This window comes from Gorilla gorilla, chromosome 7, assembly GCF_029281585.2.
Source record: "Gorilla gorilla gorilla isolate KB3781 chromosome 7, NHGRI_mGorGor1-v2.1_pri, whole genome shotgun sequence".
Classification (NCBI taxonomy): Eukaryota; Metazoa; Chordata; class Mammalia; order Primates; family Hominidae; genus Gorilla; species Gorilla gorilla.
In genome coordinates, this window is record NC_073231.2 from 47,049,401 (window position 1) to 47,065,245 (window position 15,845).

A 15,845-nucleotide genomic window follows, 5' to 3' on the forward strand; every position below is an offset into this window, starting at 1 on the left:
GACCCCATTTGCGATTCTCTGGCCGGTATCTGAAGTGGAGGCAGTCTTGTGGGATCGAAACCTTAACCTGTGGGGCCTGCACTAACTCTGGGAAGTGTCAGAATTGGACCGAACTGTAGGACATCCAGTGGGTGTCAGGAAGTAAGAATTGTTGGAAACACAAAACAGTACCATAAATAGAGATTCTGATCTAGGTACTGTCACTATCCATCCCCCATCATCACTGTTATGTTGAACGAGATAAAAGTGCCTTTTTTGTAGGTCAAAAGAATTCAGTCACAGCAATTTCATATGATTCAACCTAATGCAATCTATTGCACACCTCCAAGGTGTGGTAGGCACAGTCCTAAGTGCTTATCTGTGTCCTCCCACATTCCTCACGATGCTCTTGATATAGGTACTGCAGTTATTCCCAGTGTACCCATGAGACTGAGACTTACGAAGGTTAAGAAAAAGACCTGGGATCCATGGCTAGGGAGATGCAGAGCTGGACTTGCACTCAGGCTGTCTGACAACAGACCCTGAGTGTATTCATTTGCTAGGGCTGCCGTACCAAAGCATCACAAACTGGGTGATACTTAAAATAACAGAAATCTATGCTTTCAGAATTCTAGAGGCTATGCATCTGAAATCCAGGTGTCAGCAGGCTTGGTTCCTTTTTGGAGGCACTGAGGAAGGGCCTGCTCCATGCCTCTTTTCTAGCTGCTGGTCCTTGATACTATTCCTTGGCATTCCATGGCTTGCAGCTACATCAGTCCGATCTCTGCCTATTGTTACATGGCATCTTCTCTCTGTGTGTGTCTGTGTCTCTTTGTATAAGAACACCAGTGATGGGATTTATGGCTTATTCTAATCCAAAATTACCTCATCTTTTTTCATTGTTGAGACAGGGCCTCCCTCTGTCGCCCATGCTGGAGTGCAGTGGCACGATCACGACTCACTGCAACCTCAAACTCCTGGGCTTAAGCGATTCTTCGGACTACAGGTGTGCACCACCACACCCAGCTGATTTTCTCATTTGTTGTAGACATGGGGTCTCACTATGTCATCCAGGCTGGTCTTGAACTCCTGGACTCAAGTGATCCTCCCACCTCAAACTCCCAAAGTGCTGGGATTACAGGCATGAGCCACTGAGCCTGACCAAAATGATCTCATCTTGATTACATCTGCAAATACCCTATTTCCAAATAAGGACACATTTGCAGGGACTAGGGGTTAGGATTTCAACATATCTTTTGAGGGGACATGATCCAATCCACAACACTGAGCTCTTAAGCAGGAACTCTGTGGCTGCCGGATACTGTGCTGTCAACATACGTTAAGTATGCCTGTGTCCAGGCAGGACTCCCATCTGCTCATTAGCCTCCTGGACCACTCAGGCCCTGGGTAAGCTGGGCTGGCCAGGAGATGGCCACCTGCTAGCAGAGGGCTGGAGGAGCTGGGCTCAGGTTCCTCCCTAGGGGGAGGGGATGCCTGCTGAGTGGCATTCAGGTGGACCACCCATGAGGTATGGACAAGGAGAGGGGCATTCTTCATGGCTGCTATGCACACACATTTCTCCCTGCAGCATGGTTTCAATCACCTTGACAGGAAAACCTCAAACTTAGAATCTGGGCTGAAGATGCTTTGTTTTTCTTGCTAATCAATTCTCTTGCGTTTTGCTAGTGGTAAAAATGTTTCAACAGTCACAGCTCAAAAGCCTGTGAGGAGCTCCTGGAAGACACTAAGTTCTCTACAGCAACGGAGCAAGTTAAATGAGAAATAATTACTCAATGAGCAGGATTCTCTGGACTGTGTGGCTGTGTGTTGTCAATGCTTTCCCCCAAATAATAGATGAGTTGTGAAATGTGTAAGTGCTTTGGTATGGCTATTGTAATGTAGGAACTGCAATCCCCAGAAAGCGTCATAATAAACAGTAGCAAGACTGTGGTTCCACACTGCTCTGCCGTGACATTTCCTGGGAAAGCTGGGAGTCACTGCATGTCCACCTTGACCCAGGACCTGCCTGAGAGGTTCTTGGCCCGCTGTGAGTTTAGTGCTTCAAGGACCAGATAGGAACCCGTCTTTTTGAGCACCCTGATAGAAGCTGGTCCTGTCTCATCTTTTTGGCACATAAAAATAGTTCATTTGCACTAACATGTATCCATTTGGTGATACTCAAAGTGCATTTTGTTTTTCCCCAGGGTTCTGATGAAACATTGCCTGCACATCTAAGCAAGTCATGCTTCTGAGGCCAAGCAAAGAAAATTGCCAAAGAACAACAGTTTCCAGGATTCACTCAGGAAGAAATTTTCTTTTGGTCCTTTTAACAATGGATTCAGTTACTAGAAACCCGAGTGCATGGTCGAAGCCTCCATGTGCTGTCTGTTAACACTGCCCTTCACCTTTTGGGCCTCTGCCCCAGGGCTGGCCACACAGACTCTTTTTCTTGGGCCAGACTGAGGTTTCTCAAGTGTGACTCAGCCTGGGGACTAGGTCCAAGCAGGGGAGATAATTGTTTCTAGTCTGGTTTCTCCTTGGGAGGAGAAAGTTCCCTTCTTAACTTTACTCTGTCACCTTTTACACCTTCTGCTGCTGCTCCCCCACATTCCCCAAGCTGGGTCCTTGGATCTCCACTCATTCTGTGCTTTCCCCCTCCCAGGTTTATTCACTTCACAGCCTCTATGTGGATGACTTCAGGATCCCAGCACCAACCTGTTTCCCGAGGGCCAGAATTAACATTCGCCTGTCTGCCAGCTATTGTCACCCGGCATCTCAAATGCAACATTTCTAAATCAGATTCACTGTTGGTGAATTCTGTTCTTCCCACTTAAAACCACTTGGCTCGAGTGATAAGCTATCTTCAGTCACCTGGGCTTGCAAGTTCAACCTCCTGTGGTATTGGTTGCTCAGGCTGGGTTTCTCCCTCCATTCCCTATCCCCCCTCTTGCTGGCCCATTCTTAGCACCTCCCCTTGGACTACTGCAATAACTTCCTTCCTCACTGCTCCCTACTTCTTGTGCCTTGAAATTCTTCACAGCGGCTTCATTGATCCTATTAACTCACAACTCTGCTTCTGTTACTTTCCTGCTAAAAAAAACTTTCTAGGGCTTCTCTCTTCTGTATCAAATGAAGGGCCCATTCCTCAGCCTGGAATGAAGGCCATTCTCAATATGGGATCTCCTTAGGGAACGCATGTCATTCTCTTCCCATGTTCTATGCTTCAGTCATAATGAGTATAATCTACCTTTTTTGATCTCTGGGCCTTTCCTGAGAATCTGTTCCCTGGAATCTGCAAACTCCCATTCCCAAATCCATCCATTGCATCGCCAACCTTCCAGGCCACCTTTCCTTCCCTTACTGAGATGTCATCATACTCTGAGGCTTCATTTGTGGCATGTGCACATAGATACTTATATGTGCACTTGTGAGTTACCTGCAGGCTCCTTGAGTCCCTGGGATAGGCGCTTCGGCAGATGCCTGGTGTGCAAATGCTGACTACATGTGCCCAGGGCCCACAGCTCACCACTTCGGAACCATTACATCCTTGCTTTCCCTACTCTTCTGATTCAGGCACAGGCAATACATTTGGCATAGAAAGAATGACCCTGTTCCCCCAACCCCTACTGATTTTATATTTTGCTGGAGGCAAAAGCAAATTTCCAAGATTCAGGTCAACGTCAATTTAGAATTATTTCTGCCAGTTGGAAAAGAAAACATTTTCTTTTAACTTGAGAAAATTTGAAAGCTACAGCCTTCTAAGGAAACAGGATACCTAACACACACACACACACACACACACCCCAGCCTGGCTTTTAAAGTAGCTCAATCCTGTCAGGCTAATCTAATCTTTTGTGACAGAGCAGCAGACCTGGTAGATCAAGGGGGAAAACAATAGTTGGAATTTATGTTTGTTGGCTTCAAAACTTTTGATTCCTGGGTCCCACTCAATATAATTATCATTAAATTGGTTGAAAGGTTAGAGAAAGGGAGAGTGCCAGTATGAGCTGGGGGTGGTGCTCACAGACAGAGGTGGTGCTCCTTAGGGGATCAGCCTTGAGTCCAGTGGCCCTGAAGGTTCACATGAATGGGCCAGATGACAAAAAAGAGAACATATTCAAAGTCAGCATTCATGTTAACGGGTGGGGGCAGGTGTAGATAAATAACCAGCCAGAAAAGCAACCTTGGCAGTTACATAAGTGATCAACACAAACAGGCAGACTTGTCTAGAAGAGATTTCATGTTTAGAAACAATAATGCACACAATCAGCAATGTAGCATTAATAAGAACGTGACACTGGGATGAAGAAATGCAACTTGTAGGAATTCCATAGTTCTAAACCTGCATTAACTGTATCCCTTTCCAAACTCCACAGCTAAAGATGGGAGGGAGAATTTGGACAACATTCAAGGAAGAGCCACAGAAGTGATTGAACTGGGCTGGGACATGGGAATGAAAGACTTCTACAAAAAAGTTAAATGAATTAGTTTATTGAACTTGGAGATGGACACCCTTATAAGGGCAATAACAAACAAAAATAGAAATAGGTTTAAGTTATAACACACAAGAATAAAATTAGATGTAAAGAAGACTTTCCTCAGTTTTAAGGTGGATAAGTGGGTTGTTAAATTATAACAGATTTCTCTAGGAGGGTCTGGTGTACTCCAGGCTTGCTGGGAGGCAGACCTGGATAATCTCTGAGGATATCTGTCCCCACCTGGCATTGTTGAGACCCTTCAGAGTACTTCTTTAGGTCCATGATTGAAAATTAAGAGGCAGCCAGTGCCTCCATTGTTATAAGGGCCATAAGGTTTGGTTATCTTTTATAAAGAGAAATGGAAACACATAACAGAGCTCTTCCTCAAGTCCTGCACTGGGAACATTAGCACACACCAGGACCTTTCCTATATGTAGACACAGTGCAGATTTGATCTGTGGTGCAGCCAAACTAAAACACAGGTCATGGCATTGTCTCCCCACTTTTGGTACAAACAAGCCCTTAATCAAGTATCTAATCTAGGGACAGTAACATCGGCTATTTGAGTGCAGGCACCCTAGGTTGTTAATGTCTGTTTCCCAACACTATTCCATTCCAACATTTTTCTTTACCTAAAGTGGGATAATGATCATAAAAAAAACCACAATAATTTTCCTTACAACACTGCTGATAACTAATAATCACACAATTGCATGTAAGTTAATTCTTTAAATTTAATCAGTCATTTATAAAACTCCCCAATTAGTAAAAGTTGGCTTATTTTAACAGCCTTAAACATTGGCCACTATTTAAACAAGACATTCTAAAAAAAAAGCAATCACATAATAGTTTATAGTAATTTACAAGTGGATGGTATACATTTAGATACAGAGGTAGAAGTTCACCTTTACAATGTTTCACTAATACACATATACCAAATTCAAGGCACAAAATAGTTTGCTTTACAAAAAAATACTGTAAAAATGTCATTTGCTGTTCTACAATGTGAATAAACCTTTCAAAAGAATCTTTACACCCTTCCATACATATGCCATAGAATAAGATTTCTTCCTCTCACTAATCATAGTTGGCACAAAAATGGGGACTTTTCAATGTAGAAGTTCCCATTTTTAAAAACTGTTTCTTTGCAGAGCTGCTATGTATTCTAGATAAGAGTCCATCCAAAGAAATGAAACACAGCAACTTCCTGAGGAAAGGGCACTTTCTGTATGCAGCAAAATTCATAGGTAGAAAATGTATGATCTTTTAGGATAATTAGGTCTCCAGACACTTAATGAAGTATATCAGAGATAAAATTAAAAATTCAAGGCTGGGTGCAGTGGCTCATGCCTGTAATCCCAGCACTTTGGGAGGCCGAGGCAGGTGGATCAATGTCAAGAGATGGAGACCATCCTGACCAACATGGTGAAACCCCGTCTCTACTAAAAATACAAAAATTAGCTGGGCGTGGTGGCGCATGCCTGTAGTCCCAGCTACTTGGGAGGCTGAGACAGCAGAATCACTTGAACCCGGGAGGCAGAGATTGCAGTGAGCCGTGACTGTGCTACTGCACTCTAGCCTGGTGACAGAGCGAGACTCCATCAAAAAAAAAAAAAAAAAAAAAAATTCAACTAATACTTTAGTCATTATGACTTTAAGAAAGAGACTTGGTCACCTTTACTGTAACACTCAGACATCATTTACTTCAGTTGATGGAGATTTCAAAATTCCTTTTCAAAAGAGCTAAACATACAAACACCATGAAAAAGCCACCTAGGCCTTGCAAAACGGAAACTTAGAAAACGTGAGAAAATACAGCACTATCAGTCCTTGAAATTGTGAAGATGTCAACTGGCTAGAGTTTAATAACAAGAATGAGTAAACTCTATGGGAATTCTGAAAAATCACACACATGAAACATACAGTCTAGTTATCATTTCTAGACTTCCTGCTCATTAAAAAATAATGGTAACCTGAAGATGTCACACTGCTTCTCTACAGATTTGACTGGTTTCTGGGTTCTGCCTAAAAGGACCCTGTTGGCAACAACCTAAGTTCACTTGTACTGATCACATTTTCCAAGTACTCTAGTCGGTTAATTTACACTTTATTTTTTTAAAAAGTTGATTTAAAAAAGAAACAACACAAGTTTAGAATCCATAAAATGTCAGCAATGCTGATGTGCACTGGACTGAAACATCTTGATCATCTTCTGATAGAAGTAATATTCCATACAAAAAGATTCTTAGATTCCATTTTTTGCTTCATTATTGTTTGTGGCTTGCTTTCTTTGAGCAATAAAGGGGTACATACACTTGTCCGCTCCTAGGAACCGATACATGCACACAACTGCTTCAAATGGTAGGATGCTGAAAAAGGGAAGTCACAGCTGTTAGCAAACTTGAAGTTTCAATTAAGACATCGGGCAGGCATGGAGAGACCCAGTCAGTGAGGGAACCCCTCCCAGTTACCTCTTCATGAAGGTCACGATGTACATGAGGCGGGGGGTGCAGATCATGGGCTGGTCAGTGAGGATGGCCTTCATGGCCTGCTTCACACAGTAATCAGGCTTCAGAGGTGGCAGAAAAGGCTCAATTTCTTTCCTGAAAGTTATTTATTCAAAAACAAAATGAAAAATTAACACAATAGAAAAGACTGGAAATACATATCAAAACATTAACAGTGACGTTATCTGAGTGATGGGATTTTGGGTACATTTTGTTTTCTTCATAGTGCTTTTCTGTATTTTCCAAATTTTCCTGCTATGAACACATTTTATTGGCACAGTCTGGAGAACAAGTTGGGAAAAAAAAGCAAAATTGGTCTGCTTTTCCATAAGATGAAAAAGTCATGTTTTTAAGATGCCTTAAAAGTATTTCAAATTATTTTCCTATGTTTTGCTTTCAATAGAAAGAGGAGAAGGTGTTTGGCATAGCAAACACTAATCTCAAGCAAGAAGCCAAGCTTTTAGTATTAGTTGTAGTCAAAATGAGGGTGTAAGCTTTCAAAGTGAAAGGAAGGCCAGGTATCCACTTTCCAGGATGCCAGAAGAGGGAAAGCTAAGGTATATTCTCTAGGGGCCCCTGAAATGAAGGGTATATAGACATCCTACCTTCAGTTTGATTCACTGGGTTACATGTTGAAATGATAGTGTGCAATTTATTCTTTTCATTCTTCATTTTGCCACCATAGCTTTGGACCCCTGCACCTGCTGCTATGCTACACTGGAGGAAACAGAGCTCCGCAAGACCCTCAGCAACTGCTTCCCAAGTACATAAGAGGAAAACAAAACAAACCAAACCACCAACACACACACATGTTCACACAGATACACACATGTGTGGGATAAGAGGCAGAGCTAGAGTCCATTTTCCAGGTCAGACTTCGGACTCCAAGCCTGACTTTGGAGTGATTCAAATCACCTTCCACCTATTTTGCTGCTTGTTCAGTTCAGTACACGTTAAGAATGGCCCCCAACCAACAGGGAACTGGTTTGGTTATCTTCCTTTGCCTTTCAAATTCACCCAAGCAAAGATAAAAGTAAGCATGTCTTCACAAGCATCCTCTTAATGATTCACAGTTTTGTTTATTCTGCTGAGCTTAAGTCAGATGTAACTTGACATTTATATTCCCACATACCTCCTTTCTATGTGTGTGGGTATTTTATTTCATTTTTCAGTATATCTAAATGGTTCTTCTCATTCTGCCAGAGTGAATCTAGTTACATACGCTTGCTGCAAAAAGGAAGTTTCCAAATCTGGAGTGTAATATTCAATGGTCTTTTCAGAAGAAAGGCACGTTACTCTCTGTGACAGTAACATTGCTTCATATCCAGACCCAAGTCACATGAAGGAATTTTCTTCTGGAATCCTTATTTACCAATACCAATTTTAAAGAAACAAAATAACTCCAAAAGATGAGCTTCTAAGGAAAAGACTGGATACTTACGTTTTCTCTTTACAGAGAAGCCATTTCCTATCTAATGATTCTGGATTAATTTCTGCAAATTAGTATCAGTGTGTAGCACCAGTCTCTCCTTTGCAAATCTTTACAAACTTTACAAATTTACTTTTGCAAATTTTACAAACTTTACAAATCTTGACCAATAAAAGCCACAGATTGTCAAGTGATAGTTAAAATACAAGGTTATGTTTGAAAGCCCAGTTCCACATATTCTCCCAACATTATTCTTTTTATCAGTAATAATATAGGTTCTCACTGACCTGATTCGGCAGCCTCTGAACATGCCAGTGTCTACAAGATAAGGGCAAACCAAGGTTGTTTTAATTCCATCCTTTTCAGCAGCCTTTAGTTCATGGCTCAGGGATTCATGAAAACCCACAACTCCAAATTTACTGGCACAGTAATCCTGAGTTAAAGAGGGGAGAAAGCAGAAATACTAAGCATATGCCCCTATCTCCAACCAAACTAAAGCTTCCCTGGTCCTATTACCATGTTTAGATGTCTAATACATAAGGTTACAGGTGACTACACAAAGAAAAGGAAATCATTTTAAAAGACAGATACCTGGCTGGGCACAGTGGCTCATGCCTGTAATCCTAGCACATTGGGAGGTCGAGGTGGCTGGATCACTTAAGGTCAGGAGCTGGAGACCAGCCTGGCCAAAATGGTGAAACCCCGCCTCTACTAAAAATACAAAAATTAGCTGGGCATGGTGGGCCTGTGCCTGTAGTCCCAGCTACTCAGGAGGCTGAGGCAGGAGAATTGCTTGAACCTGGGAGGTGGAGGTTGCAGTGAGCCAAGATCACACCACTGCACTCCAGCCTGGGTGATAGAGTGAGACTCTGTCTCAAAAAAAAAAAAAAAAAACAAAAAAAAAACACACAAACCAGATACCTGATGTGGTTCAGTGCACAAATAATATTTTCAAAGCAACAGCAGAAACAGATGAATACTTTTTGTCACATCAACTAAGTATCATATTACTTTGGGGAAGTTACCATGAAGGATTCTATGAAAGCTCACAAGCTGAAGTTAAAATGGAGAGAGGTTCACTTTGAAGTGTCTGGAAAATTTACAAATGGTCTCTTGTTCAGTAAAGGAGAAAGAAAAACCAGTTTGTTTAAATTAATGCAAGAAGAATAAAGGCAAATCTAGCTTAGGCTATAAATTGTTATGATTTGACTTTCTTTGTATGGCGAAGTTAAAATGAAAATGATAATCATGCCTTGTAATCTTAAACTAGAACTTAACCTAAAGGCACAGAATATAGAAAAAAAGTTATTGTCCATGGCCCAACTTCAGAAATGGAATCCCTTGATATAGGTGCTATTTAAATAATGTGTCCTTTTGCATATTTGCATGGAGTGATGTTTTCAGTTTTACAGGCATGCAGAGGACAAACAGGATAGAACAACATATATACTCATACTTTATAATCTGAATATCGTGAAGAACAGGGTTTGATGAAATCCAGTTCTACAATTCTACAAACTTACAATGCAGGATACCTGACCGCCTCATCTGATGGGCTAATTAATACAAGATAGCTCAGTTTTGGCAAGGTGACCACAACTGAATGTGAACCTCTGGCCTCATTCTTCTGTTCCCCGCAGCCTTCCATGGTTCCATTCTTGGCCCTGTGCCTCCTGCCATCGTCAAGCGAAGCTGCTACTGAAAATGAGCACACTGAAGGCTGGCCCATCTACTTTTCTTGTTGCTGCTGCTTTGTCAAACTAGTGTAAGAGATTTTATGGCAGAAGAGGCAGAAGTCCATTCCCTTTCTTTGTTTTGTTTTAGAGACAGGGTCTTGCTCTATCTCCCAGGCTGAAGTGCAGTGGTGCCATCATAGCTCACCGCAGTCTTGAACACCTGGGCTCGCACGATTCTCCCACCTCAGCCTCCCAAGTAGCTAGGACTACAGGTGTGCGCCACCACACCTGACATAGAATTCCATTCCAGTGGCGGGCCCTGGGTTCCTGTGGAACATTCTACACGCAGCACACATGCAGAGTGCCTTTGTGCAGCTTTCATGAATGGAGGGGCAGCAGGTGCTCTCCTGGAGGTTCTGGTGTACTTATCACAGGATAAACAGATTGAATGAAAGAAATGCTATATATCTGACAAACCTCAACTCCGGCAGTACTGAACAATCCCAAGGAACTTGCAACTGTCACAATATGACCATGATTAATCTCCAGCATCGTAGGAAGAAAAGCCTTAGTGGTCTGAAACAAAGTAAGATTCAAGTTTTAGAACTGATGTCATGAATTTCATCTAAAACCCAGTCCAGGATCACAAAACAAACTTTTATTCACATGATGTTATGTTTCCCAATTCCTTTAAAAATATTTTATATTTATCAAAAAGATCTTTTAAGTGTCTGGCTAACTTAGCACTGTATCATCGGCATGGCAGGCCTATTATAAGTCGTGACCAACAAGACTGTAACTTAAAAGCTTTTGGGGACAGTGTCTAGAGATAAAAAGAGAGCCATTGGCAGAAGGTTCTTAATTACCTTTCAAGTGACAGTTATCTGCTAATTTAAAGTACTCCCAAGCCAGGGATTTGTTTCTGCTCGTGACACTTCAATGCAGCTATCTCATGGTTTAGGAGGGACCACAGCCTACTACAAACATTGCCTTGTATTAATGTGTGCCTTACGGCGATGTCTACGTAGTAATAGACCTATCAATGAAGAGATACTCCAGCAGCGTGCTCTGGGATCCCAAGGCTTATTACCAAAATGTACTAGCAGGAGACAAAGTATTTTAGGATGTAAAAAACAGGCTAAATTATAGAACTGTTTTTGTGGAAAACATATCATAATGCCAACTATGCACTGACAAGAACGTGTATCATTCTGAACAGTCACATTCCAACATGGGTTTCACTGCAGGGACTCTGCCACAGATGCAGGTGACTGGCCACACAGTGAGGCAGAGAGTGTGGCACAAGTTCCAGGCTGGGGGACCCAGAGGCCCTGGAACTTGTGCCAGAGGTGGCACAAAATCAGAGGTGGCACTGATTTCTTACTCACTAAACTCTTTTCTCTCTAGCTCGCTTGCCTTCAAAATGCAAGGCTGTATCAAAAAAAAAAATTACTTCAAATTGCTTACGATGATCTATTAACTACTCTACCAGGCTCCCAACAGTTTTATAACCTGCTTCTTAAAAGAAAGCAGCGAAGAGCAATCTGTCTACTGCTGAGTTATCTCCTACTGCCAGCACAGCTTCCCATGATTTATGAAGTTAAAAAAACCCACACAACCAAACACTACAAAGCAGACTTAAGGAAGAGCTGCATTCCCTTCTCAGAGGATTTGCTGGCTAAGGTATCACTGAGTTTTTGCATGAATACCTAATATGGGTTTGTGGTTTTTTTTGGGGGGTGGGTGGGGGACAGGGTTTTGCGGTGTTGCCTAGGTTGGAGTGCAATGGCATAATCATAGCTCACTGCAGCCTTGAACTCCTGGGCTCAAGTGATCCTTTTGCCTCAGCCTCCCGAGTAGCTGGGACTACAGGCGCACGTCACCATGCCCAGCTAATTTTTAATTTTTTGTAGAGAAGGGGTCTCATTATGTTGCCCAGGCCAGTCTTGAACTCCTGGGCTCAAGTGATCCTCCCATCTCGGCCTCCTAAAGTGCTGGGATTACAGGCGTGAGCCACTGCCCTTGGCCTTATCTAATTTGTTATAATTTTTGTGTGTAAAGATTGAAAACAGCAATTCCCTTAATTCTGATGTTTTTCTGTGCTCCCACCAATTATTCATACAGGTGCCACATGAATTTTTGTGAAGTATCCCAAGGTCTTCCCCAGTCATCATGTAGTACCCCACCCCCAACTCACACCCTGTTTGAGTTTCCTCATCAGTACCCATGAAATGCTTATTCTCACCTGTGGCATTTGACCCATGAGCTCTTCTGATAATCTATCCCAGACCCTTCCTGTGTAAATCAAAGTGTAATATTCATCACATATTTATATAGTCTCTCATACTTTTCAAAGTGCTTTATGTCACTGGAGCCCCCTAATAATTCTTTATTGAAGGTAGTTAGGGTGTTAAACCTTTATCTAATATTATTCTAGGCCAGCCTGACTTTGTCTATATTTCTCTAAGACATATAGTCAGTACCATTTACCTTAATGCGATTATGTGTTTTATAGTGCTTTGATTTTGATTGTCTTATACTTGTCTGACTGTCCCAGACTAAGCTGGAAGACCCAGATCAATCTTCCAAATATTAAGGGAGAATTACCTTGCTACACTGAGACAGGCACTGTGGAGGAGAGCTAGTGATACGGTTTGGATCTGTGCCCCCACCCAAATCTCAGGTCAACTATAATCCTCAATGTCAGAGGTATGGCCTGGTGGGAGGTGACTGGATCATGGGAGTGATCTTTCATGTATGGTTCAGCACCATCTCCTGGTGCTGCTCTAGTGATGAGTGAGTTCTTGCGAGATCGGGTTGTTTAAACATGTGCAGCCCCCACCCCCACCCACCCCCTTGCTTCCTCCTGCTTCGGCCGTGTTTATTGCTGCACCCTCTTTGCCTTCTACCATGACTGAAAGCTCCCTGAGTCTTCCCCAGAAATGGAGTAGAAGCCTCTATGCTTCCTGTACAGCCTGCAGAACCGTGAGCCAATTAGACTTCTTTTCTTTGTAAATTACCCAGTCTCACATATTTCTGTATGGCAGTATGAGAACAGACTAATACAGCAAGTGAACACACTTCTCATTACTGCATTGCCCAAGTACACTGCTGAGGAAGAGAGACACATGTTTCAGCTTGATTGTATTTCTTTGTAGTAGTAAAAACAAAGAGTAATTATGACAGTAATTATTATTTTGATCTGTTACCAGAAAAAGTCAAAAACTGGTACTTCAGGTTATTATGGGTTCAACTTTAGGCTCTATAATTTACACATGGGTATTATATCACAGAATTGAAATAAAGTAACATCACAATGGAGTTTATATATTCCAATCTAAACTAGAAAACAGCTGGGCACAGTGGCTCACACTTGTAATCCCCAAGCTTTGGGGGAGGTTAAGGCGGGAGGATCACTTGAGCCCAGGAGTTCAAGACCACCCTAGGAAACACTGTGAAACGTTGCCTCTACAACAAATACAAAAAATTAGCCGGGCATAGTGGTGTGTGCCTGTAGTCTCAACTACTTGGGAGGCTGGGGTAGACAGATCGCTTGAGCCCAGGAGGTCGAGGCTACAGTGAGCCGTGATTGTGTTATGGCACCCCAGCCTAGGCGACAGAGCGAGACCCTGCCTCAAACAATTAGAAAACATATCCCTAAGTAATCAAGCCTATATGTCTTTTAAAAGTATCTAGTTATGATTAATTGTTCCCAGATTAGCCAAAAAGTATAAAACATATTATTGATGTTAACCAGAGATCATTTTTAAGTTTTGAAAATTTGCCTAGTCTTGGAAGACAGCAATAAACTTAACATAAAGGGTCTTAGTTATCTTTCTGTGTAAAAGTTAAAGTATAAGGACTCAATATTAAATCCTAAGAAATTACATCCAATATCAAATTCCTATCAGAACCTGCTACTTGGTTACCTGACAAATCTGAATCACTCACTCACGTGTCCACTCTAACTCCAGCCAGCGGCTGGCTCTGTCTAGAAACTCAGACACCATAGCTGGTTGGCTGTAATGACTTCCCTGTATTCACGTGCTCTGGTCTTGCCTGCAGGTATTAAATGACTAATCCAGATCCCCAGCACCACATCAAGGTAGGTGACAGAAGATTAACAAGTTCCTAACTGTTCTTTAAGTGTAATTTGTTGCAAGGTTCTGAAACTGATTAATGTCCCCTCCCCTTCTTGCCCTGAAATGAATCTGGTGGTATTAAGTTATATAAAATAGTTCCAGTTTGTCCATAAGGAGGGTAGTATGGCTGCATATTCTAAAAAATGTGACGTGGGGACACACTTCCCCCTGTGGGACCCTCCCCCCACCCCCAAATTGTCTGAAGAGGAGTTAAACTAGTGGTTTAAAGGAAAAGGAAGTAAAAAAGGGTGAGGGGGAGAGAGAAAGGAGGCCGGTAGGGGGAGAGAGAGAGAGAGGAGGCCGGTGGGGAGAGGAAGGGAGAGAGAAAGAGAAACCAAACAATCCAGATATGGCTATGTGAAAAAAATCTTTTCCAACTGTGGGCTATAAACATTTGGAGAAATACATTCCAATTTTAAAGAGTAAAGTAGGACACATGTTGGCTGGTTGCAATATGAAGCTTTCTTTTGAGAGGGAGATTATTTGTTTTGTTCTGTAAACCACAGGTGGGTCAATGTTCAGTTTAAAACATGTGATTTCTTTGCCTAATCAAGGACAAATCTGGCCTTCTGTATAAATTAAATCCAATGTATCTTTGCATTTTCTACATTTTTAAGACAAAGATCCATATTTTGTATTTGAAAGGCTCATTAATTACAGGCAACACTGCAATTACTATAACAATCACTCACAGCGTCAACAACCACCAAAGAGCTGCGCGGAGGGAACTGAGAGGTGAAGAAAACTATCCAGGGCCGCTAATCAGCCTGAGATCCCAGACGGCTTCTTTCTAAAGCTGGTGTCAAACATTTACTCAGCTCTGCTCTGTGTCGGGCAAAGGCAGGCTTGGGGTAGGAGCACCCACATCAGGACCACTCGGGTTTCTTTTAAGCCTGTGCTCAGGTTCCCGCTGGAGCCCAGTACACGTGACTGAGCACGAAGGCTGTTAATCATTTCCTTTGCTGCCTGAATAGAGGCGAGCAATTACTCCAAACTCCTGCCTTATGTCTGGGGCGCATTATTAAATAAACTTTGATCAACATGAATTCTATTCCATACTTTGCAAGAAAAATGCTATAGTTGGGTGACTAGAAAGCATCACATTTTCAGGAATTTTCCCAAGTAACCTGACTAGTTTTCTTTTCTAATTACTCTTGCCCTCAACAGTCTGGTAGATGACATTTGAGATAGCACAGCATATTCTGTCCTTGACACTGCTTGACAGCACAAAGAAATCTGGCACTTTGCAATGAATTATTAATGTGCACAAATATTGTAGCATGTATGAGGTAGAGACCAGCAAAAGGTGAAGTGCTAGTTGCCATGACACCAGTCAGTTCAAGCTAAGGTTCATAATCTTTAACTTTGTCTCAAAGAGTCGTCAGAGGAACATAAAGGGCAAATCTGAAACACACAGCCAAACGGCTTTGGTATAGATTAATGCCTGTGACGCATGGGTGGATCTGAGAGGGCAGCACAGATAATTTGCTGACCAATAGGACTGCTGTGTTACATCAAGTATAAGGATGGATAGATCAGGAGTTATCATCTAGTAAAGGGGTCTCTAAATGCAGTACATGTGCTCAGTCTCCAGAGTGAGCTGGTGCCCATGCTGGTTGGCAAGGTTTGCTAGA

At 42.2% G+C, this 15,845-nt stretch overlaps 1 protein-coding gene and 1 long non-coding RNA gene across 4 annotated transcripts in view; one reads left to right on the forward strand and one right to left on the reverse strand.

Annotated features, from left to right (window-relative positions):
• LOC109028031 (uncharacterized) overlaps positions 1-15,845 on the forward strand; it is a 59,188-nt gene that overhangs the window by 40,440 nt on the left and 2,903 nt on the right. Inside the window, exons 4-5 of one of the 3 annotated variants that reach the window (XR_008668014.2) lie at positions 14,135-14,174; positions 14,857-15,076. This is a non-coding gene — a long non-coding RNA (uncharacterized lncRNA). Of the gene's footprint in view, positions 1-7,649; positions 7,979-14,134; positions 14,175-14,856; positions 15,077-15,845 lie in introns of those variants that run through there. The other 2 variants (XR_008668012.2, XR_002007086.4) reach the window with 2 other exon arrangements.
• Positions 4,458-15,845, reverse strand: part of RDH10 (retinol dehydrogenase 10) — a 30,290-nt gene continuing 18,902 nt past the window's right edge. Inside the window, exons 3-6 of the mRNA XM_004047151.5 lie at positions 10,547-10,645; positions 8,681-8,826; positions 6,929-7,060; positions 4,458-6,826 (exon numbers count right to left, since the gene is read on the reverse strand). Of these exons, the coding sequence (XP_004047199.1) occupies positions 6,703-6,826; positions 6,929-7,060; positions 8,681-8,826; positions 10,547-10,645 (501 nt within the window). The 3' untranslated portion in view covers positions 4,458-6,702. The remainder of the gene's footprint in view (positions 6,827-6,928; positions 7,061-8,680; positions 8,827-10,546; positions 10,646-15,845) is intronic.